At 35.7% G+C, this 26,396-nt stretch overlaps 2 protein-coding genes and 1 long non-coding RNA gene across 7 annotated transcripts; 2 read left to right on the top strand and 1 right to left on the bottom strand.

Moving 5' to 3' along the window:
- Positions 1-75: 75 nt before the first annotated feature.
- On the top strand, positions 76-4,365 carry LOC132112418 (uncharacterized). Of its 3 annotated transcripts, XR_009424948.1 has the most exons (4): positions 79-211; positions 319-367; positions 2,294-2,727; positions 4,043-4,365. It is a non-coding gene; the product is annotated as an uncharacterized LOC132112418 (long non-coding RNA). The 3 variants fall into 3 exon arrangements; XR_009424947.1 differs by lacking the exon at positions 319-367 and having other exon boundaries at positions 76-211; XR_009424949.1 differs by lacking the exons at positions 319-367; positions 2,294-2,727.
- LOC132112417 (kelch-like protein 10) lies at positions 2,329-10,495 on the bottom strand. Of its 2 annotated transcripts, none has more exons than XM_059519884.1 (8): positions 10,376-10,495; positions 6,328-6,820; positions 5,063-5,488; positions 4,057-4,254; positions 3,727-3,876; positions 3,048-3,164; positions 2,620-2,711; positions 2,329-2,461 (listed from the first exon to the last, which is right to left on the bottom strand). In XM_059519884.1, exons 2-8 carry the CDS (start codon positions 6,745-6,747, stop codon positions 2,329-2,331), a joined length of 1,536 nt encoding a protein of 511 aa, XP_059375867.1. In that variant the 5' UTR covers positions 6,748-6,820; positions 10,376-10,495. The 2 variants fall into 2 exon arrangements, with proteins under 2 accessions (XP_059375867.1, XP_059375866.1); XM_059519883.1 differs by lacking the exon at positions 10,376-10,495 and adding an exon at positions 7,302-7,519.
- Positions 10,417-25,503, top strand: LOC132112415 (metabotropic glutamate receptor 1-like). 2 transcript variants are annotated; one of them, XM_059519881.1, is made up of 8 exons: positions 10,417-11,146; positions 12,259-12,508; positions 15,191-15,426; positions 19,142-19,388; positions 19,735-19,903; positions 20,007-20,133; positions 22,062-22,992; positions 24,330-25,503. In XM_059519881.1, exons 1-8 carry the CDS (start codon positions 10,417-10,419, stop codon positions 25,153-25,155), a joined length of 3,516 nt encoding a protein of 1,171 aa, XP_059375864.1. In that variant the 3' UTR covers positions 25,156-25,503. The 2 variants fall into 2 exon arrangements, with proteins under 2 accessions (XP_059375864.1, XP_059375865.1); XM_059519882.1 differs by having other exon boundaries at positions 24,365-24,589.
- Positions 25,504-26,396: the final 893 nt, after the last annotated feature.

Raw genomic sequence — 26,396 nt, 5'->3', positions numbered from 1 at the left:
CACCTGTAGCTCGTTTGCTCGAGCTTGCCTGAAGACCAAGAGGATATCCGGGCAGTTCAGACTCTGCTTGGAGATACACTGCACCTCTGTTCCAGACTGAGCCTTGTGCTAGCTTTTCATGCAGAGATAATAGTTGTGTTTAGCAGTGGCTAGTTTTTGTTTCTGCATGGACTGTTAATGGATAATGTTCCAGGTTGTGATTGAGCAAAAGGTATTGTAGCTCTTTTGTCTCAAGTGATTTAAAATAGTCTGTGTGCTATAGGGGGAGAGTGCCTCTGTCTTTTTCTGTTGTATTTTGTTGCCTCTGTTTTTGTATAGCAGGGGAGGTGAGGGAAGTTGACTGTATTTTCCTTTCCTTTTCTTTAAGGTTAGTTAAAGCTCTATTGCTAACTTAATTTAGTTAGTGGACTTTTTATTTTTTATTTTAGGCCCTGCCCTCCCCTGAGCCTTTGCTCACATTAATAATTCTCTCTCTCTCTCACTCTCACTCACTCACTCACTCACACACACTCTTCATTTTGGGACAGAGGATTGAAGTGTGTTCTCGCTTTTCGTTGCCTCTTTACCTTTATCTTTTTGTTACTTTCCCTAGACACCGAGGGGATCGTAACACTACTCACTTGATAAATATACGTGTATACCATTATTATTGCAAAATCCATTGAAAATACTTGGTGGAACATCAGTAACTATACAGAGTTGATTCGATGGATTTCATTTATTCAGTCAAACGTTGCAGATTTCAGACTATAACGCCTCCTCAGCTGTCGAAACGTACTTTTGTTTTATTTCGGGATGTGTTCTTGTCAGCAGCAAATAACTTTTTTTATTTTTTTAATCCGCAATATTTAAAATTCAGGAAGCGACGTCAGTCGGAACCAAAACAATGACAAGGCACTGTAATATTCTAAACACTAGATGGCGCTAAACGTACAAGTATCATAATATGTATGTTTTTTAATTATCTATGAATGAATAAATTACTACACAGCTGAACTTGGCCTGACTGAGCCTAGTGTTACACACCTATTCAGAACAACTGGTGCACTCTTGATTGTTTTCAGAAGTCATATAGTCAAGATGGAAATAGGGGTCCACATGCACCCCCCGGCTTTTTTATGCCACCTGATTTTTTTTTTTAAATCCTTAAAGTGTCTATTTTCATAATCTGCCAAGTACCAAGCTGAAATAATTTCCCAAAGGGTTCTTTTTTTTAACCCTTTGCTGCACCCAACCGGTACCTGAAAAATAAAATAAAAATGATATAGAAAGTGGCGTAACATTTAGAAGTAAACAACATACAGAAAAAAATGAACACCTTTTCCCATACAATTCTGACCCCAGGAATTTATTGGAATTGTTATTTTTGACATTTGATAACACATTGACCTTATTCCTAGACAAAAATAGCAAAAAATGGCCAAAGATGTGTAGAGGATCAACTATTTTTTCGTTTTCTCAAGTGCATGGTTTTTTTTTTTTTTTGTTTTTTTTTTCCACAACCTGTTATTTCTTTATCATTCTAGTGTCTATTTTAAGATTAAATTTGTAACCAAGCTGAAATAATGTCAAAAATGCTTTTTCAATAAAATTCTGACCCCAGAAATTGTTGTCATGTTTTACATCATGACCATCTGTGGTCAAAAAGAGCAAAAAAAGTTAATTTGACAGCGTTTTTATTATACTTAGCAGCCTGAAATGGGGTTTATTTGAACCTTTTACTTCACCTATCCTGAACCTGAAGATACATAAAATAGTTTTACTTTTGAAGTAAACAAAACAAAGCAAATTAACTTAACAAATAAAAAAAAATTACAGAAAAAAAAATCCAAAAAGGTGACTGAGCATAAACTGCGAATTTTTTAATTTTGGGGCTTGGCAGTTGGTGGCCGTCGGTTCGTACCTGCAGATCGCCATCTCCCACTGCTCTCTCTTTTGGAAAAATTTCAGTAAGCATTCGAAACTATAATCAAGACCTTTTGTAGTCAGAAAGTGATTTTTTTTTTTTTTTTTTTTTTTTTTTTTTTTTTTTTTTTTTAACAGTTTTTACTATAATCACAGGCTTTCGGAAATCGAATCTGTATTCTTGACTAGCAGTGTTGGTAGCTTAGTTGGTAGCTACTAGCAATTTATTTTTATTTTTATTTTTTTTTGGTATTTTACATGTCTCAACTCTTTCTGAGTATGGTTATTTTACCACACCTACAATCTGATGAACAATACCATATCTGACAGGAAGATTAACACTCAAAATATTTTTTTTTATCACATTTATTCATGTGTGACATCACAGGTGCTGTGAAAGGTCCGAATGGTGCTGGAAGCAGGTCATTCACTGTCAGACTCGTCTTGTATCTGGACTGTGTCTCGCTGGGCAGCATACTGTGCCATGTTAGGCAATCCTGATATTATGCAACAACTCAGAGCACTGCGGAAAATGGCCATTTCATTTGCATCAAACCTGTGTGGAAAACAGAGGCTGAGAATGCAAAGAAAAATACTCTACATTTTCATTGAGTGATATTATGTTTTTTTTTTCTTCGTGCAATTAGGTCTCATTTAGAGGCATTAGCTCATGCAGTGTCAAATGATTTGAGATTAAGTGTTTGTGGATGTTACCATTCATTTGTCTTCTCATCGTAGCACTCCACATCAGACGTTGTGCTGAGTCCATTAAACCCTCCGACAGCAAACAACTGATCATCAACTACCTAGATTTTGAAGAAGGTATAAAGGAAATTAAATAATGTTCAGTCAAAGTATTTACGTTAATATGAATAAATGATGAATCACTTTAGTGAAACCCTACAATATACAATGTAGAATTTCTTGACTATTGAAATTAGGAAGATGTTTTCATAGTCCAACAAACTTGGCAATATTGATTCATTCTGATTTCCATTAAGCCTTCTGGAGTTTTTTTTTTAGATCCAACTTTCCACTTGGTCAATATGGGAACAATATAGATTCCCTGAATTCATAATTACCAAATACTTATTGTAATGTTATTTCATAGTTTCAGCAAATACACATAACTGTCCACTCACCTCAATGCCAAAGTTACTGCGTGGATTGTACATGGATGCTATATCACACCAGATGTTAGTCTGTGGGTTGTAGGTTTCTGCGGTCCGCAAACGGTTGGCACCATCAAAACCACCAACCTTTAAAAATGTATGCATTCTGTGAATTTTTATGCATATTCATGCATGCATTTACATAGACACAAAACAATCTTTAAACTATGATTGCTTCCATGATTCTGTAGGTGTGGAAGGGTTATTACCCTATTTAAAAATTGTTCTTGAAACAAAATACTTAACAAATGATTTCAGATAGTTCAGCAATGCACCATTTCTCACTTTCATTTAGTTTAACTTGAGGTAGTAAAATAAACTAAAACTGAAATAAAAATTATTAAAACTATACTGACATAAAACAATTTAGTTTAACGTACTTAAATTATGTACAAAAAAATACAACTGATTTTTAAAAAAAAAACGTAAACTATGTTCTAAAATGATATAAAGAAGCATATGCTACTTTAGACAAATATATATTTAAATAACAAAAAAAAATTAAAGAATGACAAAAACGAATTGCCTAAAATAATAAACTAAAATAAAATGTTTTATGTTTTAAAAATTAATTGCAAAATATGAATCAAAGCTAAAATAGAATGTCAATGATTTCAAAATAACAGTGATGCCTGTGTTTAATACTCACAGCATAAACTAGATCCCCGTAAGCGATCACACCAACACCACTGCGCCGGCTTCTCATGGGAGCGATGAGAGTCCACTGGTTTGTGTCAGGGTTAAAGCTTTCAGCTGAGAAGAGACACTCTGTCCCAGTAAAACCTCCACAGATATAAACCTGCCAAATATAATACACATGGTGTTCGTTACTAAAGCCTTTCACACAGCTGTTATAGATTCAGAAAAACAGTGTTTACGACCCTCAGTATATTTCATACAATGTTCTCTTTCTTATTTAAAGGTACTCTTATGTTTCAGTAGTCCTTCTGTTGTACAGGTCACAGGTGCGTGTTCTTACCCTGCCGTGCAGTGATGTGGCGCTGGCATCACTCCTCCGTTCGTTCATAGATGCGGTCAGTGTCCACTGGTTGGTGTCAGGATCATAGCGTTCTGCTGATTTCAGCCGCCCATGTCCATCAAAGCCACCGATGGCATAAATGAAACCATCCAGAGCAGCAACACTAACATAGCATCGCCGTTCATACATGGGAGCCACCTACAACAACATGGTTTTACCGTTTTTTTTTTTTCATATAAGTCAGTGCATATATCAATACACTATTTCATTGTTCTCTTTAATCAGTTGCAATAAAGTACAATGATATTACCATGATTTTTGATGGACTTTTAAATAAATATAAATGAGCTTAAAAAAAAAATATTTTTTGACAGAATCATTGAGGATAATTATGATTGTTATGGTCCAAACTATTATATTATATTATATTATATTATATTATCAGGGTTATTATAGTTAACTTAAACTTAAACCTTACAAAAAAAGTGCATGAAATAAAATAGAGATTGGAAGTTGGAAAAGAAGGTGAAAAAAAAACATTTATTTATAAAATAAATTAACCCTTAAACTTATTTTTAGATAGTTTCCAAAGCAACACTTCTTATTTTTATTAAGTTTAAATTGATCTACTAAAGTAGGTAAAATTGAACATTTAATAATAATAATAATAATTATAATTATATATATATATAAATTGAAATTAAAATGCCAAAAATACAAATTAAAAATCGTATCTCTGAAATACAATTGAATAAAACTTTATATATTATATTATATCTGAAACTACAATAATTGTTGGGAAACAAAAATGTATCATGGTTTTACCATTTTTTTGGACATGAACCATGGTAATACAGTGTTATTCTTTAAAGTATCGTTTAAACCAATTTCATTCAGTACTGTGGTTCATATCAAAGTACAATCTGATACCCATCATTTCACCACAGTACTTTTTTTTTGAAGGAAGCAAAATTCAAGTTACCGGTTGACCTACAACATTGCTCACCTCATGCCAAATTTGAGTGATTAGATTGAGTTTTCTCACACTGTTGAAATACTCCACACTGTCATAACCACCAACACAGTAGACAAACTCATCCAGGTAAGCTGTGCCATGATAGGCTCTGGGACGCTCATCCTCAAGAGTCACACTGACCCAGCGGTCTGCTTTTGCATCATATGCCTCGATCACATTGGAGGGATTGCCGTTGCTCCATCCTCCGATGGCCAATAGGATCGCAGAGGGCAGACGTGGGCGTGTCAGTTGATGTATGAGCTCTAAGCTGATGGGTCCATGTAAATCCATGTCAAATTCAAACAAAGCCTTCATTGCATTGATGATGAGAGGCATGCAGGCTTCATTCTCCATCACCAGTGCATTGCTCTTTACATTATTGATGAAGTAGTCTGATGTCATCAATCCCATTCGAACCTGAAGCACAGTGAAAAGAATTGCTAGATTGTTGCAAGGCTGTTACTAGGCAGTTGATATGGTGTTCAAAGTGCTTGCACCATTACAAAATATATTTTATTCAGTATTTTTTGTCTTGTTTCTAGAATAAATATTTAAACTTTATAAAATTAAGATACATACAAAGACAAATGATTTAAGATATTAAGTCTTGTTTTATGAAAAAAATATAATTATTATGCATGTTTATGCTTAAAATAAGAAAAATATCTCAAGAAAAACTTTTTTCAAAAGTATTATTTTTCTTACCCCATTGGCAGGGTTGTTATATTTAACAAAAACTAAAAGTAAAAAGTAAAATATTTTTTTTTTTCCCAGCTGTGAAGGCAACATCAAATGCATTCGCAATTTCATATAGTTTAATTTCATGTACTGAAATAACAATAAAAATCAAATTAATAAAACTATCAATAAATATTAATAAAACATTTACAAAATAATTGAAAATGAAAAACTATATAAATAAACAAACAAAAAATTTAAATATATTATAAAAATATATTAATAAGAATTACAAAAACACACAACAAAATTACTAAAACTAAAATTAAACAGAAAACAAGAATAAAACTAATTTCATATATTGACAAAAAAGGGTAAACTAACTTAATTTTGTTATTATTTTATATTGTTTAATACACAAGACATAGCATCTTAAGTCACTGTCCTTCTCAAGTAAATGTATCTTGATTTAAGACTTTTTAGATATTTGTTATTGAAAACAAAGCAAACATACATTGTTTGTTTTTTTTAACTAAAAAAACAATGCAGACTGTTGAAAAATAGCTCTGCTGTTTTACCTTAGGCAGAAGCATGGTGATGTGTTTCCTCCTGCTTTCAGGTGCGTAATCAATCCAGTGGAGCACGGCTTCAAAAACCACCTCCTCCTGTTTGACATTCAGCTCATCCTTATCAATGATCTCCTCGAGCTGTTCCAGTGAGAGCTCCAGGAACTCCTCAGATACTTGCAGAACCTCCTCAAAGTGCTGCAGGATGTAGAGCTTTGCTTTATGGCAGAGCTTTGAGCAGGAGTGGAAATCCTCTGTAAACATGCGGATGCCAATGCAGTTGTCCGGACGTAAGCGTGACTCCAGGAACTGACAGCAGGCATCTACAAGACCTGAGACTAAGAACTGATCAGCCGCCACCAAGAGCTCCAGCACAATCTCTTCTGTCATCAGGACAGATCCTGTGTAAGCATACTGAATAATAAGAGACATGATGTTTCGGGACAATCCTGGAATATCATAGAACTGTTCCGGTATTCTGGTCCAATTAGCGGAGAAAAGAACCCTGCAAACAATTTTGAAAAAGAAATATAGGCATTATTAATGAGTATTTTTGTTTCACACATTTAGAGATATATTATTTACAATTTAATTTCAGATCAGTTTTCACAAGTAGGCTAGAAAAACATATTGCTTTAAAATATATGCTGTTTCAATGAATGGCATTTCACAGATTGATTAATTTGTAACAGATTGTTGTCATATATTGAATTCAACATGCTGCGTAAACTCATAAACATTCTTATAATTCCATTAAAATTAAGAATTTAATTTCAAGAAACATTTTTATCTAAATACTGTAGTAATGTCCTGTGTTCTGCCAATAAACTTATTTAATTTCTATTCATGTACAGTATGCATTAGACATCTTAGACAGTTTTAACAGTATGATGCAAACTGATGAAAATTATGTAGGCCTATATAATTATAATTATTTCTAGGTAGGCCACTTTGTACACAGTTGCAGTTTAAATGCTTCTGCTCACCTAAAATAAGGGCTGCAGCCACACAAGATGATCTTGTGCACTTGAAATTCTCTGTCATTTGCCCTGATGATCAAGTCAGTATGTTCACCCAGTAAACGTGCTTCATCAAACACGTTCAAGACTGTGGGACTGATGTTCTCCATTTTATATATATATATCTATTTTTACCAGCTTTTGGTCTTTAGTAAATGTATGCAGTCTTCTCATCTCAAGATTGAAGTCTCAGGAGTTCCATATATTCTAGTTCTAGAATATCTTTGTGACATCATAGTGGCAGAGATGGAATAGGCTTTTTTCATTATTAATTTGGGTTTTGGCCTTAGTATTTGGCTTTTGCATCAAAAACCAACGTTTTTATTAACAATTCATAATAATTAACCATTTGATTTTTAACTCAGTGACCAATAATATTAAACAAAGAGATTAAATAATTAGACATTTGAACATGCAATCATGCAAATACATGGCACAAAACACTAGTGAGTTTTTGACAGTAGGGCAGATTCAACAGATGTCAAACAGATGTTGCATTCCCACTGACATTTTACATAATGCAGAATAGTTTGGTATTACATGGTACTTGATTAAACACAGTAAAGGTGAAATTACAAATACAGAATACAGTCTATGGTGCCACCTAATGCATTTCACAGAAATATTGATTTCAGAAATATGAGCACCCAGGCTGTTTTAATGAGCTGTGCGTTTTTATTGGTGAATCTGCGCTACCCACACAGTAGCAGATGAGAAGCACAGTTAAAAAATAACAACTATTTTAAAAAAAAATTATAGCCTGTGGTAAATTTCATTTATTATTTAGTCACTGAAGTATTCCATACATCGGTCCAGTCTAAAGCGAGAAAAATAAACTTATAAAGTTAGACTTATAAAACGACAGTTATATCACTAAGAAAAAAATAATAACACTATAATCCCTTGCTTAAGCAAACATGCATGTTATCAATACTGGTAATGTGGTAAATAGAATGTATCAGTGACACCACACACACACACACACACACACACACACACACACACACACACACACACACACACACACACACACACACACACACACACACACACACACACACACACACACACACACACACACACACTTTCAACACAACCTTTACTGAACCCCTCTATGCTGGATTTGGGCCTGATCGGGGCTCCTCAGTGTCTTTATGCTTTCTGTGAGACACACAGTTGACAACACACTGACATTAACTTTCTCATTAACTAACAGCTGTAATGGATTTAATAGTTCTAATATGGAAACATGTTGTGTTTTTATGGACATTTGAATGCAGCTCAACAGGAGTTTTTTTTTTCTTTTTTCTGAGTCTCTGAACGCCATCTTGAGGAAGGTTTACGTAGTTTCTCACAGGAAACAGCTCTTAGAAATTAGAAATTGCTTGCTCTGAGTGTAACTGAGGGTCTGTCAGAGCTCATCTTCTAAACACACTTGATTACAAATGTTAAAGGCTGTGGAGCTCATCTTATGCTGAATCTGGAAGGCTGATGTCTCTTCCTGATCACTAATTCTCAAAATCACAGTCAAACTGAAGAAGTGGCTCAAACTCATGTCAGATTTAGTCTTTGTGGGACTCAATGATCAGGAGAGTTTGAGAATCTTTCATGGTTGCAGAGTTTGAATACATTCAATGATCATCTTGAGCTCAACATTATTATGCACTGATATTTCATTCTCAAATTATGAATTTTACCTTGTTTATTGAAAATACAAAAGATTGTTTATGTTCATCACTCATAATTCAGAATCTGTTAGATACAGATCGTGTCAGGTATTTATTTTAAACATTTGAAAATTTATTACCTAGCAATGTTGCTGTTTTATTAATAATTAATGGCAAGTGAAATTGTGGGACATGGAGAATCAGTGATATTTCAAGGTCAAATAAGTGTGTGAATCAAGTGCAGTACGTTAATCTCACCACCAGAGGGCCCTGTCACCTGCTTTTTGCAATGGACTCTAAAGTGCCCCACAATTCAATATTCTTATCAGGTTTTTATTTATTACTTGATATTTGAAGCATTGATAATAATTCAGTTCTATATCTATGTTAATCTTTTTAGAAAGCATGAATATATGAGCAAAGAGAACGTCAAAGAGGTTGTCAAATATTTTATTTTATACAATCTTAAAAAAAGTACAATGTGATATGTAATAATAATTCAACAAACTGTTGCAATTATCAATTGTATGAAATCTGTGTATCTGTATTTTCATAATTGAAGGGGAATGTGGATAATATTGCAATAAGTACTATTTTGAAACGACAACAAAAAATGCATTTTAGATTAGTTGTTAATTTTAAAGAAGGCACACATAACACATACTTGGCTAAATGTGATGTATAATATTTCTCTCATATTCTTCTGCATTTGTGTGTCTGGTGTGTGAGCCGTGATGATAAAGGAGGAGGTTCCTGCGCTCATGTTGGAGGATGAATACAGGAGGCTCAGTTTGTGTTCCAGCGGCTCAGGAGAGAGATGCGACGACACGTGCTGTGATTTCAGGTGAGCTGATTAAATGAGAATTGAATGCATGACACAGATATAATACATCAGCCAGATCACTTAACCAGTGTCCTGTTAGGAGTTATTGCATGCTGACTATTATATTTTAGTTGAATCATAGCACAGACCAGCTCATCTAGGACACATGGAGCATGTTAAGGAGACTTCTGTAAGTTGTTTCAATCTCTGTTTGATTCAGAAAAGTCCACAGCAGATATCTAGGATGATTTGCATATGTATTGTCTGTGAATATCAAATGTCTGTATAAGAATTAATCTAAAAATAATAAGGTTATATAGTTTCATTATGAACGATTATGTCATTGTCCTTTGAATAAGTAAATTTCTGGCTCATCAGACTTTAATATACTGGCATGAATTAAAAAAGAACAAACCATGAGAGTTACCGCATCTGTAGCTGCTGCTGCTAGAATGTGATCTGAAGTGATTTATTCTCATCCTCATTCTGCAGGGAAGCTGTTTGGATGATGATGGCTGGACTGGAATGCAACAAATATCTTTGTCTCTTACCAGTAGGATGGAGCTGATTTTAACTGAAGACATCTGACACCATGAGGACGATGATGATGATGATGATGAGAATGAATGTCCTCCTTTTTTTGTGTCTCTCAGTCTTATTGTTTTGCACCTGTCCCATCTCATCTGCTGATGTTCATCAGAGGTCAGTGGTTCCCAGAGCAGCCTCCCGGTCCGTGGCAAGGATGGATGGTGACATAATCATCGGTGCTCTGTTTTCTGTCCATCATCAACCTGCAGCAGAGAAGGTCGCGGAAAGAAAGTGTGGTGAGGTCAGGGAACAGTACGGGATCCAAAGGGTGGAAGCGATGTTTTATACACTAGATAGAATCAACGCAGATCCCAACCTTCTTCCCAACATCACTCTGGGTTGTGAGATCAGGGACTCCTGCTGGCACTCATCAGTGGCTTTGGAACAGAGTATTGAGTTCATAAGAGACTCGCTTATCTCCATTCGTGATGAAAAGGACGGGCAGAAGTGGTGCGTTGAGGCAAATCCTTCCGCTCAGCCGCCGGCCACCAAAAAACCCATCGCTGGTGTGATTGGACCTGGATCCAGTTCAGTGGCCATTCAAGTTCAGAACCTGCTGCAGCTGTTCAACATCCCTCAGATTGCGTACTCGGCTACAAGCATTGATCTGAGCGATAAAACCCTCTATAAGTACTTCCTTAGGGTCGTGCCCTCTGACACTCTTCAGGCCAGAGCTCTCCTGGATATCGTTAAACGCTACAACTGGACGTATGTGTCAGCAGTTCACACCGAGGGTGAGTTATATATATGAGTTAGTATCAGCATGTATCTCAGATGGTTCTCCTAAAACAGACTTAAAAGAAAAACAGACACAAATTATTCGGTTCTCATCATAGAGCCATAAAATTAATTGTGCATTGCATGTCAGATCATCTGGTCTAAAAATAATTTTATGTAAAATGTAGTGAGGTCTTTAACTTATAATAGTTTTTTTGCAAAACCGAGCACGGTTTAGGATGTTAAGATTTCTTTGAAACTCTTGTGGAGATGCTTGTGAGATTATTGGGATCTGTTTCTCAGGAGAATTCAGTATTTAAATAATAAATCTTATTTTTGATTTTGATTTTCTACATGATCACCCCATGCTTCAGTCTGACTTTCAAAAATAGCCCAAATTGCATTTAAAATAACATAAATATGCCTGTTTGGGACGGTAAAATGAAATCAGACCAGAAGAACCAGAGGTTACAGTACTTGAATCCAAATATCACTTAAAATTCCTCTACAAGGTCAGACAATCATTATGTATGCTGAGTGTCTTTTAATCACCATATCATTATCAAGAGATTGATGTTGGTCTCATATCCTGTCACATTATTCCAAATACAACCCCATCTGTGATTAAAAAGTAACACAGTAATCTAATCTTCTCAACAGCATTCGAAAGCACAATCAGGATCACAACCTGAGCTCTCAAATCATTCAATGAAACAAATATCTGTGTCATCATCAGTCCAATGTCATATACACCAGTGACAAACATAAGAGTCATTTCAAACATTGAGGATTAATATCATCTAATGTTTCTAGAAACACTTTTTCTGATGTATATAATAATGGATAATACCTGAAATTTAGAAAAATCTTCATTCCAGTTCACAATCTGATTCAATGTTAACGTGGAAGTTTACACACATAAAAGAAAAAGAGCAAGTTATTACATTCCGAATAGACAACTGTCTAAAAATAGGCAGAATATATTTTTTTGTTAGACTTTTAGGGTAAGTTGTGACACTTGTAATTTAAATCAGACTAAAGTGCCAAACTCATTGCATGGACACTGAGCTGGACTGAGGCACTGAGAGACTCTGATTTAGACGCTCTTGTGTTGGCTGTCGTTCCTCAGGGAACTATGGTGAGAGCGGGATGGAGGCCTTTAAAGAACTGGCGTCTCAGGAAGGTTTGTGTATCGCACATTCTGACAAGATCTACAGCAACGCTGGGGAGAGACACTTTGACCGTCTGCTGAGGAAACTGCGAGAGCGTCTGCCCAAAGCTCGCGTGGTGGTGTGTTTCTGTGAGGGGATGACTGTTCGTGGTCTCCTCATGGCCATGAGACGCCTTGGTGTAGCCGGAGAATTCCTCCTCATTGGCAGGTGACTATTCATTTTTAATTTAATGAAATGTGACACTTCGGGGATGCTGGGGGCATTTAGAGGCATTAAAACATAATCCTTAATCGTTTTATAAAGCATCAGATCTATCAGAGGGATTCTGCTAGAAATTATTGTGATTTCCTGATGCTGCAGGTTTCTATTAATGAGATATTAAAATGATGGATGACTGTGCCTTGAGTTTTTTAAAAACTCTCTTGTTGGTGTAAAGTATTTTATACCTCTGTCTTGATGCCAAAGCAGTCTCTATGGACTGAAAAGAGGAACATCATTTGGACAAGGCTGCTTTATTCTGGGTCAAGGAGACTGTTTTAAAGGAGGCTAATTCAAAGTAACTTAACTGAAAGACATAATAGTCTCACCAGGCTGAAAGAAGATATTTTAAAGATTGCTGGTAATCAAACAGTTGGTGGTTCCCATTGACTTCCATAGTATTTCTTTTCCTAAAATGTAAGTCAGTGGGAACCACTGTTTGATTACCAGCAATTTTCTAAATATCTTTAGAAAACAAGGTTTTGAATTACACGAGGGTGAGTAAATAGTGACAGAATTTTCATTTTTGGGTGAACTATCCCTTTAACAGTGTGCGCACAGTAACAATTAAAATTATTTTGTTTGAATATTATGTATTTGAGATGAATTTAGTAAATTATATTTTAATAAAATGTAATTGCTCATTTGTATTCATTTGTAATCAGAATTGTGAAATATTTAGATTATAAAACTACTATGAGTTTTCAAATGTCAAATATTTAAAATTGCAGAAGTTCCAAATGTTCAAAAATGAGGTCAAAGGTCAAGCCTGTGTGTTGCACAAGAAGTAGCTACTCATGACTAATTTCAGTAGTTTTTTATTTTTATTTTTATAAATAGTATTTTTTTGGTTTTGCATGACAAATTATGGGGAAAACATACCTTTTCCAAAACTTTGGAAGCTAACATAGCTAACATACTTATAATTCATAAACAGAGCTTTTTCTATGTTAGCATATTCATCAGACTATAATTACGCAATTTTGATTATGTAAAATTAACAACATTAAAGCAGCAGGTTTAAATATGTTTTCTTTGGATTGTTTGACTACTCAAAAGAGAATATAGAAAAATAAAGTCAACTAATTTGTGTTTCCTGCAAGCCAAATTTCACATAAACAAATATCTGGCTCTAAAATCTACCGCTCTTTTTTCTTTTTAGAGTTGTTTTAGGAAAACTATCCAAAACTCTGTTAATCCTAAAGCAATCAGAATGTATCTCTATATTCATCTTATGTGTCCTCTTAAGCTGTACATTTATTACTGTTTTTGTTAACCTGGCAACATATCCCTTACGAAAAGTAACCAAGGTTTTACTGTTTTTTGTTTTTTTTTTTAAGAAAAAAAGAAATTGTGATACGTGCTCTGAAGTCCCAATCTGAATCAAAGATTCACAAACCTGTTCCGAAGTTCTGAAGTGCTTTGAAGTCGAACCCGCTCCGAAGCGCTTTGAATTCCCGATCTGAATCAAATTGATTTGTGATATGCTATCAGACTGTAGTGCTTCAAAACAGTGAATCATTTTGCGATGCAATGATTTAACTGATTTGGGGTTTTGAAAAGCTCCATTTCAAGGATGTACATTTTTAGCATATTTACCTTAATTTCTCAGGTAATATCAATATTAGGATTTCAGATTCAGCCAAAATTCCAATAGCAGTAATTACAAAAACTCAACTGTTTGATCAAAACTATTAACATCAATTGATATTGGTAGGGACAAGCCCTTGACTGAATCATTGCTTCAATTCACGGTGCTCCAGACACCACACGTCATTGACGCTTGCTGGTCACAGCTGTACAAGGAACAAAAATTTGGCCAAAACATGCAAAAAAAACACCTTTTACATCAAATTGGAAATGTTTTATTGAAAGTGTAATCTGTTAAATCCAATCAATAAATCATCAAAGCCATTTGTCAGTTTGATACGCAAAAGTAAAATCTATAATATTTTTGTTTTTTTCATTAAAAACTCCCATCAACTCCTGGGACCTAAAATTTGAAGCAATTTGACTAAAAGTTGAAGCAACACTTGATTGTGGCATTCCTTTGGTTAGCTGTAATCACTTTGAGAACACACAATGCATGTCAGCTGCTCTTGATAAAGTGTCATCTGTGAAATATGAAGTGTCAACTAATAATAGTCAGTTTTTGGCATGCTGCCGAGAAGATGCTGAGAGGCAGATGGTGCTGATGATGCCATGATCACAGAAAGACACCTTCATTACAAGCTCAAACAACACACGTTCAAGTAGGGATGGTCTGGGACTAAAAAACAGCCTGGGGTTACATCTTGCTATTATATAGTTCATGTAAATATTTTCATGCTCTTTTGACATGTCCGAAATAGCAGCTTATTCAGTGCAAAGGCAGCCAGTTGTAAACTATTTCGAATGGTGTTGCTAAAAGCATCAGAGAAGATTATATCAATCAACTGACAGCCATCATCACAAATGATGAACCATCTAACACAAAGTGTTGTGCATGCTGAGTCTGTTTTTCAGCCTGTGCTAAAGTAGGTCAATGCACTCAAGCATCAGTGTTATTCAGGCATTGCAGGTGAGAGATTGAAGAGGAAGCTGGTGGTAATTAGGTGACTAATTAGACACTTTGTGACCCGTTTCCTTCAGTGACGGCTGGGCGGACAGGGATGAGGTCGTGGAGGGCTACGAGCAGGAAGCTGTGGGTGGCATCACTATGAAGCTACAGACAGAGGAGGTCACATCCTTCGATGACTATTACCTGCAGTTACAGCTCAACACCAACAATAGAAACCCCTGGTTTGCTGAATTCTGGCAGCATCGTTTCCAGTGCCGCCTCCCGGGACATCCACAAGAAAACACAAATTATAAGAAGAACTGCTCAGGTATGAGGAGAGCAAGGCTGTATATGGGTCATTCCAAAAATGCAGTACATTTTCATGGCCCCATCATAGATGACCTAATATATTAGATAAAATATTATCTGAGTTTTGATGAAAAATCACAAATAAGTGAACATAGAGGTGAATTTTAAAGAATGTGTTACTTTGTTCAGGCAAATGTTATGAAGTTCTAAAATAAAAAAAAATAAAAAAACTTCATACAGAAAATAAAATTTGCTAAATATTTACTCTATGCAAGATATAGATGAGTTAGTTTTTTCATCAAAACAGATTTGAAGAAATTTAGCTTTACATGACTTGCTCACTAATGGATTCTCAGCAGTGAATGGGTGCCGTCAGAATAAGAGTCCAAACAGCTGGGGGGAAAAAACAGTAATTCACAACAAGTAATCCACACAACTCCATTCCATTAACTGATGTGAAAAAGCAAATCCATCTTTAAGGCGTTAAAAGACGAGTGCTTTATTGCCTTCTCCAGTGAAAAAGTCATCCAGACTAAATCCAGAGAAAAATATGCACAGATCAAGCACTGTTAACAATTAAAAACAGTTTAAAACAGTTCTAAACAAATATGTTGGTGTATTTTGATGTGAGAGGACAACAGATGGTGGACTTTTTAACTGGAGGAAGCATTTTTATGGATTATGAACTGGTATTTTGGACTGGCACAAACATTTGTAAGTGTGAGCAGTGGATTTGAAGGATTCTTTGTTTTGTAGCTATAGTTGTCATGCAAAAAAAAAAAAAAAGATATATAATAATAATAATTTCTCCTGTTTTTGTCAAATTACGGAGTTTAAGGCTGATGATACATGGGGCACCTTTTTAAGCAACATTGCTTGGGCACTTTCCCATTGAGAATGGGCAACAAATTTCTATCTGGATATTTTAGATCAGTTGTGGGCCCTTGTCTCATCTGGTTGCCCATTGAAGGCAACATTGCTAAGAAAGTTTATCATCAGCCTAAAATGTACGGCAGAACAGGATTGACCCATTTTGCATGCTATAAGCTGTTATTTCCCAAAACAGAAGGGTTAAAATCATTTATAAGGTTTAAAATCATATATTTGTGTTTTTGCTCTTTTTGTATCTTTGAAACCATCTCTGGTGACTGAAAAGGCGATCTAGGTAAATTTACTCTTTTTATGGCACATTTCTATCTGGCTGGGTTCATATTTAACATCAGCACTGTTTTGAGTCAACACTCAGTAAGCATGAGGTCAAATGACACCTGACTTTATATTTATTTTCTGCATTTGCAGTGCCACATTTAGTTTCACAAAGCAATATATTTATGTTTTAGCTTGTTACATGCTTTTAAACTAGAATGCTTTATTATCTGATCTACATTTATGCTATTTTCATGTTGTTTGTCCATATTTTTACAGAGTTGCTTTGCTTTAAAAAAATATATTTGTTTGTTTTTTAGGCAAGAGGTGATCTTTATGCAAAATGTTCATTTAAATTTTTGGAAATGCAAACATAAACACAAAATGCAAACTGTTACAAATAATCAAACAGAGAAATAGTCATAGTCTGCTGTTCTGTTATTATTTCTTTGTCTAGAACTCCAAGATGGTAAGTGAATATTTTTCTGAAGAGCTAACGTGGAGATACTCCAGCAATATAGATAGAGGTCGACTGATATAATACAACCATATGATTTCAAAATAAATGGTGTGTGACTCTGTCTTTTTACTATATATTTTAATATCACTAGTAAACATTATTAGATAAGAGAGTTTACTCTTGTTAATAAGTTCAGGTCACAATGCAGCACTGAATATCGGTTGACCTCTAATATATGGAGTTATTGGGATGTTTTTTTTCCCCCCAAATAAGAAATGAGCATCTGTAAGGGCACTTCAGTTTGAACTTTATATCCCAATAACAGCTAGATTTATCATGCCAGTTGGCTTTGCTGCATGTTCCAGTGGGGAACTCTTTTAAGCTCCAAACATTTTTATATGCTTGTGCTAATATGAATCAGAGCCTTCAGAGAGAAGAAATAAAGAGGTCACACTTCTTATTTCTATAGATTCGGCTCCACTTACACCATGCATCTGCTAAACATTCACAACTGAAAAAAATAGAAAAATTAATTGTATTGATGTCATACTGTGACTATGGTAAAAAATTATTTGGTGCTCGCTAATTTTCACAAAAATAACAGTGACCAGACATTATAATCTGGTGTCACATTGTAAATAGGGTAGACGAGGTCATTGTAAAGTAAAGTATATGGTGACTTTATTTCTTTATTCATAAGAAAATCAATATTTAAGGATCTAAAATAAATTAAACTAAACTAGGCATGTTGTTCATCAATTGTTTGTTTTTCAGATTTTTCAATCTGATTATTGGAATGATTTTGATGAATTGTTGATGAGATTAATTTTGTGATGAGATGATATTTGGGAATAGATAACATAGCACAGTATCATATCCTTACTGAAGCCTCCAGTCCTAATTATTTCACGTTGCATGTAAACAAAACTTTGACATACCAAATAAAAGTTTTGAAATTGGTTTAGAAATAAATGATCTAATAGAGAGCCAAGGGGTTAGAAACACAGAGAAATCCTCGCAATCTGCCTCTAGTATTAATAAAACATGTATTTCATGTTTTTCTCAAGTTTTTCTCAAACTGTCACTGTTATATTATGGTTTGTGCCCATCCCAAAAAATGAGGTATTTACAAGCGAAGCATGCCTAGGTTTTAGCTTTCACTCTTGGCTTGTTGCAATGCACTTTAATTCACAGATATAATGTTAGAGCCATCACAATGAGCGTTTTCTTTGAATATGTATTTTTTATCTTTGAAATACACCATATTTATCAGTTATGGTGCCTGATACTGCTTCCTGCTGGCTTGTTACAGATCACCAGATGATACTGTAGGGTGTCCTTTGACATTGCCCCTTCCTTTGAATTAACACAGCAATCTTTTTTTCAATTGTCAGCCACATTTACTTTGAGTCATGAGGGAGATGGGCAAGAATGAGAACATGGATGAATAGTTAATTTCCTTGCTCAATTAATAATAATGTCCCCATCATGACCATTACTAATTAAATGCTGAGTTGGGTTACATAAATGGTTTGCCTCGCCAGGGCAACTGCATTTCGTTTGATCTTCTGTTTTAAGGCTGCAGTCTTTTGATTCACTGTCCAATAGAAAAAGACAGAACTTACTTTCCTGTTTCCCGTGGCTTAGGAATAATGATGTCTTTGGACACCCTATTGTTCCCTTTCTAATGCTTAAAAATTACTATCAAATGGGGTCTGGAAATACCATGGCTGAACTGTTACAGTGGAGATTTTCATTGTGATTTTCATTTCAGTAAAAGCCTTTTAGCTGCAAAATGTGGAACTTTTTTCCAGGATTTGCTGGTATTGCTGAATGATTTACTGCAGTCAACATGAAATCAGAATTCACTTAATGCATGTTTTTGTAATTACTGTCAATGATTCATTAGTTCACATTATTCTAAAGAAAACTACATTGCCTATATGAAAAGACTAACATCACTTAGGCCATGTAGGCTGTTGGATGCCATCAACCAGTAGTCAAATAGCTGTTAAGATCTATAGTGACGTAAAATGGGTTGCAAATGTTGTTTCATGTTGACTAAAACACTCAGGTTGCATTGCACTGATGTTCTTATAATTGCGTTTTGCTTTTCTGATTCTCACAGGTTACGAAAGCCTAGAGGACAACTATGTCCAGGACAGTAAGATGGGCTTCGTCATTAATGCCATCTATGCCATGGCTCACGGTCTTCATGATATGCATCAGCACTTGTGTCCGGGTCACGTGGGACTTTGTGACGCCATGGACCCCATTGACGGCAGCAAACTGCTGGACTTTCTCCTCAAGACCTCATTTACTGGTGTGTCTGGAGAAGATGTGTGGTTTGATGAAAACGGGGACTTACCAGGCAGGTCAGTCTTACTTACTGGCCTACATAAATTTACGTTTTATTCACTAAACTAATAACACAAAAATAGCAATTCATTAATTTTTAAACCACCATGGAGTGTGCTGTGCATCCAATAAGTCCAGTGGCCTGACTTTGGAAAAAACTCACTTGCAGGCATTTCTGGCTGTTCTGTCCATAATTCTGTCTTTTGGTGGCAATAATCAATGTTTTGCATTATTCATTCCAAAGAAAATTTAAGGTCACAAGATAGGATGAATTATATGCTGAAGTTTAATAATTAGGTTTAGGAGCTATAATATGAGCGATAATAGTTGTATTGTAGATTAATTTCCTTCTCTTATTTAAAGGTATGACATTATGAACCTGCAGTTTGTGGAGCCTGGCGTTTATGACTATATAAACGTTGGCTCGTGGCATGAAGGCGTTTTAAGTATCGATGATTATATGATCCAGATGAACCGCAGTGAGATGGTCCGATCTGTCTGCAGTGAGCCCTGCTCCAAAGGAGAGATCAAGGTTAGTTTGTATATTTATTAGCAAAAACTCTAATGAAAAAAGTACACTTTATTTCCACTGCATCCATTTCTTCTTAAAAAATGTGCATAATGTGTCTTCACAGGTGATCAGGAAAGGGGAGGTGAGCTGCTGTTGGATCTGTACGGCCTGTAAGGACAATGAATATGTCCAGGATGAGTTCACCTGCAAAGCCTGTGAGCTGGGATGGTGGCCAGACAATGAACTGCAAGGTACTTAAACTTCAGGCCCAGACTTGACCTGGCCAAATGATGAATTTTAGTTGTTGTTGCTGAAAGTACTACACTCTTATTAGCAGCTGAAAGCATTATCATTTTAGCCCAAATATTTAATAAATTAAAACTATGAAAATGTGTAGTGCTAACCGAAATGTGGTTGGTTTTCGTTTGAAGGATCATCTGTGACAGCTGTTTCTCCTAATATTCCCACAGGAGAAATAACAATAGACACAAATGAGACCATACTTGATATATAGACCTGTAATATTTTGTTGTATTATATTGCTCAGAAAATGTACATTCTTTGAAGAGAAGTGTTTGATAAAATACTGAAATCTTGCATTTTAGTTGGTTTTGGTAATTTGGTTTCTTGAGGTTGAGAACTCTTCTGAAGATCTAGAGGAGACATGATATTACTAGAATCAGCAGAAGTATGAAGCAAAAGTCTCAATTTTATCTCTATTTGATTTCATAGTTGTTGGGGGGGGGCATGTGTGAAATAATTAACATTTTAAATTTGAAATGTTTCTGTAAAGCTAAATATTCAAAGATATAACTTGGTCTACAACCTTTAACAATTCAGTGTCACAATTTATGCCAGACAAGAATGACCTTAAACTGACCGTTTGCAAAGAGCTTGATTGACAGGCGTTCTGACCAATCAGAACGTGCGTATTATGTGTTGCCGCTGCTATATTTTTCTAAGCCATCAGACTTATTATTTTTAAATGATGATAGAGTTACAGTGGTGATTTTTGCATGGACAAGCACAATTTGTTTTCTTCAAAAAAATGTTAAAAAGTTGTTAATGATTTTTCGACATAGTTTAAATCACTTTAATGCTTTTGGAAAGTCAAAGGAAAAAGCACGTGTCTGAATCAAAGCATCATAGATGCGTCATCAAACATCCATGCAGAATCCCATTCTCCAACTCTTACATTACTGATTTGGCTTTTTAAAAGACCTTCACTGTCCTATTTTCAGAAGGTTTTCTGTGACACCTGAAGGCCATTTATCATTTTTGCTTGCGCCGTACAACTTATCGCCTGTGACAGCCCTACTTCACCGGCTACTTCTCTGTCCTTTATACTGTATGTATACTGTAGCTCCATTCTGTGCTACTGCAGCAATGCACAGATTCAACATAACTCAAGAATAAACCATGTGCATGGGACAAATACAAATTTAATTTGTGATTCATGTATTTCTATTTACAAATTGTTGTCCTTAAACTCAACTTGAGTTTTATCACTGGTAAAAGTGTCTGGCTCTCATGAATACTGGTGTTGGTAATGAGGAAGCATTGGTTTCCTCTCTCCTGCTACAGTCTCTCAAGTCTCCTTTGGCATGGTTCTTTCTTACGGCCGGTCCCTAAGTGGAAGGGCTGTTTATTTTTAGGTGAGCTGGAAACCTACTTTAGTACTTGGTGCATAAGCAAGCTGGTCAAACTCAGTCCTACAAAAACACGAAGCAATGCAGAGTGTATGCTTTTACCATTTTTAATGCATATTCAACATCCATTGATCTCAACCTCCTGTTTACCTTTTAGAGTGTTTGCTTATTGGTGGAAGCATTAATTCATAATGTCTCACACCCTATGACTATAGACATACAGTATATTGCCAAACGTATTAGGACACCCCTTCTAATGAACAGGTTGGACTACTTTGTTACAAATCAGTCAATTTTAACCTTCAATATTATAGTAATGTAGTAGTGCCAACTGACTCTCACAGAGTTTATTTGGTTTATTGTCTACCAGATAAAAAGTCTGATGCTTAGAAAATTATTTGCACACCATTAATAGCACAATTTAAGTGTGAATAATAGGGATGCTTGCCTTAGTAAACACTACAATTAATTATTGAATGTATTGTGTTCATAGTCAAATATGATCTAATCATTTTGTCTTGTCTACTCAGTCTGTGAGCCCCTTCCCCTGCACTACCTGGAGTGGAGTCATCCTGAATCCATTGCGGCTGTCGTTTTTTCATGTCTGGGCATCCTAGTGACAAGTTTCGTCACCTTCATCTTTATACTGTACCGAGACACGCCAGTCGTCAAGTCCTCCAGTCGTGAACTTTGCTACATCATCCTGGCTGGCATCTTCCTGGGTTACATCTGTCCCTTCACTCTCATCGCTCGTCCCACCATAGCCTCGTGTTACTTGCAGCGCCTTCTCGTGGGTCTTTCGGCCTCCATGTGCTACTCGGCTCTCGTCACCAAGACCAACCGCATCGCTCGCATTCTAGCCGGCAGCAAGAAGAAAATATGCACACGCAAACCACGATTCATGAGCGCCTGGGCGCAAGTGGTGATCGCTTTTATCCTCATCAGCATGCAACTGACTTTGGAGGTCACACTGATCATCTTGGAGCCTCCGGAGCCCATAAAATCCTACCCCAGCATTCAAGAAGTTTTTCTAATATGTAACACCAGCAATTTGGGCATGGTGGCACCATTGGGATACAACGGTCTGCTCATTCTCAGCTGCACCTATTATGCGTTTAAAACTCGCAACGTCCCTGCCAACTTCAACGAGGCCAAGTACATCGCCTTCACCATGTACACCACCTGTATTATCTGGTTGGCCTTTGTGCCGATCTACTTCGGCTCCAACTACAAGATCATCACCACATCGTTCTCTGTGAGCCTCAGCGTGACGGTGGCTCTCGGCTGCATGTTCACACCAAAAATTTACATTATCATCGCCAAGCCCGAGAGGAACGTACGCAGTGCGTTCACCACCTCAGACGTGGTGCGCATGCATGTGGGTGATGGGAAAATTGCTTGTAGGAGCAACACCCTGCTAAACATGTTCAAACGCAAGAAGAAATCGTCTGGAAATGCCAAGTAAGTAGCTAAGCGGTGTTAGCACAGTCTCTCTCTGTCCTGTTGCGTTAGAGCCCATGGGTCCAGTCCTGTTAATACAGCTTCCCTCCAGATCTTAAGATCATGCCATTTAGAGGAGCTTCTTCAATTAACATCTCAATTAAGGTCAACTACAATTAAAACCTACACACCCGGGGCGTCTGAGCAGCAGGGCTGGGAGAGACTGTAGGACTATAGTAGCTTTAAATGTATGTAATGGCAAAGAGCAAGAATTGTTTTTGTTCCACTACTGGTTGGTATGATAGTCTGTAGATAATAGTTTTTATACCAATAATTTTATACCAGTAGACACATAAAGCAAGAAGCAAAAATAGATGGAAAGACTTGTCATAAACAAGTAAAAGATTTTTGTGACTAATTGTTTTACAATTGTGATTGTTGCATAATATAGAATGCATAATATATGTACATGTATATCGGCTGTCTTGCAATGGCTCTGGTCAAAATGTAGAGTTGCAACTATTTGTTTATAATATTAGTCATCTGTGTTAATAATGGAAGATGTTTCTGCCCTGATGCCAGACTGATTCATTTGTTATGAATAAACTGAATTTTTGCTGAGAATCTTAATAACGAATGAATAACGAGAATCTTAAATTCCAGATGAAAAGAGAAAATGAAAAAAATATTTTAATGTATATTTTGGGATAGAAAGTGTGGTCCAAATGTTTGAGAGCACTAATAGAAATGCTTCAATTTTCCTGTGTTTTAATATAATATGTAATATTTTAATAAATTAAATGTATTTATGTTATATTATGCATTTGTTTTTATGCAGTATTACTTGAAATATATATATAAACGTTTGAGTAAAAAGTCAGAATTTCCCCCCCAAAAAAAATTTCTTTAATGGCAGCAGCACTGGAATTAAAAATCATGATGATTTGAGATGTTCAAAAAGCATCTTGAGGTTTGCTGGAAGACAATCTGACAAGAAAATCTCATTACAAAAATGTACTCAAAATACATTTGATTAGTCATCATAGTGCAGGATCAGAATTGTTCCCAATTAATTGTTTTTCCAAGTTTATGTGAAAAAATACATTTTCAAGTTAGTTGTTGACTTTTGGACCTCACTGTAAACTGTAAATTGCTTACTGTATACTGTGATTACGATCTTGGTCATATTAGAATGATCTGTAAAAATAAACTTTTTTTAAAGCATATGCCAAATATCTGAATACTAATATTTAGTATATATTTATGGCACAATTTTTTTACACGAACCAGAAATGTTGCTCTTGTGTTCACCTTTCTCGGTTCCTGTGAAATAACAGTCGTCTTTATTTTGTTCATAGTTCTAATGGAAAGTCTGTGTCATGGTCTGAACCAGGTTCAAGACATCCTCCGAAAGGGGAACACATGTGGCACAGACTGTCTGTACATGTGAAGAAGCAGGAAGCTGGATCCAATCAGACGGCTGTCATCAAACCCCTAACTAATACCTTCAATAACCCCGGCATGGAGTTTTCTGATTTAAGCACCAAGACTCTGTATAATGTAGCCGAGGAGGATGAGGGCGACCCGATCAGATACAATCCCCCGGGCAGCCCTCCTCTGATGGCTCTCAGGCAGTCACCTGTCAGCAAGCCTATGATCAAATCGGGCGCTGATATGACGTTTTACACTCCTGAGCAACACGTGCCACAAAAAAACAGTGTTCTTCCTCAATATTGTATTGCAGATCAAGAGGTGCTTGAGTTCAATTCAAACATGCCAGATCTGGATGAGATCATAAACCTGCCCGAGCCGGGCGACGAGGTGATCTCCTCCCTTCAGCCCCAAATATTGCACCCATATCCGATTTTGTCCATGCAACTGGGTGCATACCCGGACGAACCTGCCTCCCCTTTGGAGGAGGTTGAAAACGACCAGTTTGGGCTTCTTCAGGGCTACATGTATGACAATGCGCAGATCCACGATGAGGAGGAGTTGGTGCAGATTAAAATGACAATGGAGGACTCTGTGGCCCTCAGGCCACCTTCTCCGTTTAGGGATTCGCTCGGCTCGGGCAGCCCCATTTCCAGCTCCCCCATGTCCGAGTCCATCTTATGCACACCGCCGAGCGTGACGTACACATCCGTCATTCTCAGAGACTATAAGCAAACCTCCTCGACCCTTTGAAATCTATTTTAGGAGATCATGTCAGCTCCAGCTTTGTGAAATAATAGCTACTGCTAGTTTGTGCAATAATGTGACTGCAAGTCGCCTGCACTGGAGAGCTTTAATATTATATGTTTGATTTAAAGAGAGAGTATGGAAAGGAATGTATGTTCAACAGGGTCCAAAATTAAGACTTGCGAAGTGCAAAATGCACATAAAATTAAAACTTATTTTAAATGAGCCAGTGTTATTTTACTATTACTGATTTACTATTATACTTTTTATTTAAATATAATTTGTTTTTATATTGTGTTGTCATTTTAATTTCTGTTTAAGTTTTAGGAATTTTGTTGTGTTTTTATCATAAAAAAAAAAAAAAGAAATGTATTCCCTGTATAGATTCCAGTATATTCATTTCTATTTTGGATATTTCGGTTATTATTATTTTTTTTTTCTGGTTTCACTTTTAGTTAACAATAATAACCCAGAAATGAACAATAAAACAAAATATTATTTAATGGCTGAACATTTTTTTGTAAATTCACCTGCAACTGACAGTTAACCAAAATGTTAACTAATACACTATTATAGTTTTTAATTAATACTTTAAATTCATTTAAATTTTCCATTTTCATTTTAATTACAGTTTCAGCTTTTGTTTCTCATTTTTATTAGTTTTTATCCATTTTTTTCTTTTTTCGCCTTAATTGTCTACAACTTTTATTGGTTATTTTAATTTTAGATAATTTAGTACTTAATTAAACTAAATTAATATTAGATGCTGTCTTGGCAACCAACTAAAATAAAATAAGTTTCAGTTGTTGTTGTTTTGTTTGTTTTTTGTTTATTACATTTGTTTATTTATTTATTTTTATTTAATGTTTCTCCATTTTTTTTTTTTTTAGTTAACAATAATAACCCTGAAAAGCAAAATACAGTTTAACGTCCTGCCATTTTTGTGTGGCAAAGAAAAGTTAATTTTGGACCTTAATGTCAGTGAGAGAGTGAGTAAAAGCAGGAACTTAACGTGTAGGTTCCCTTTGATTTGTGTCACTATCACTTGCTTTTGTATGGCAGCAGTAGTTGACATGAAACCAACACCAGTCATTGTAATGCTGTATATTCTGAGCTCTTTATGCTTTTCGTAATAGATCAAATCATCTAAATGATTTGCAGAAAACAACCACTGTAGCAAAAAAATAAATAAAAAATTCAGATTTAGGAATTCAAACAATGTGCAGCAACTTTATCAGTGACTATTT

Source organism: Carassius carassius, chromosome 32, assembly GCF_963082965.1.
Source record: "Carassius carassius chromosome 32, fCarCar2.1, whole genome shotgun sequence".
NCBI lineage: Eukaryota > Metazoa > Chordata > Actinopteri > Cypriniformes > Cyprinidae > Carassius > Carassius carassius.
The sequence above is the reverse complement of the archived record's forward strand: the minus strand, read 5'-3'. Positions and strand labels throughout refer to the sequence as shown.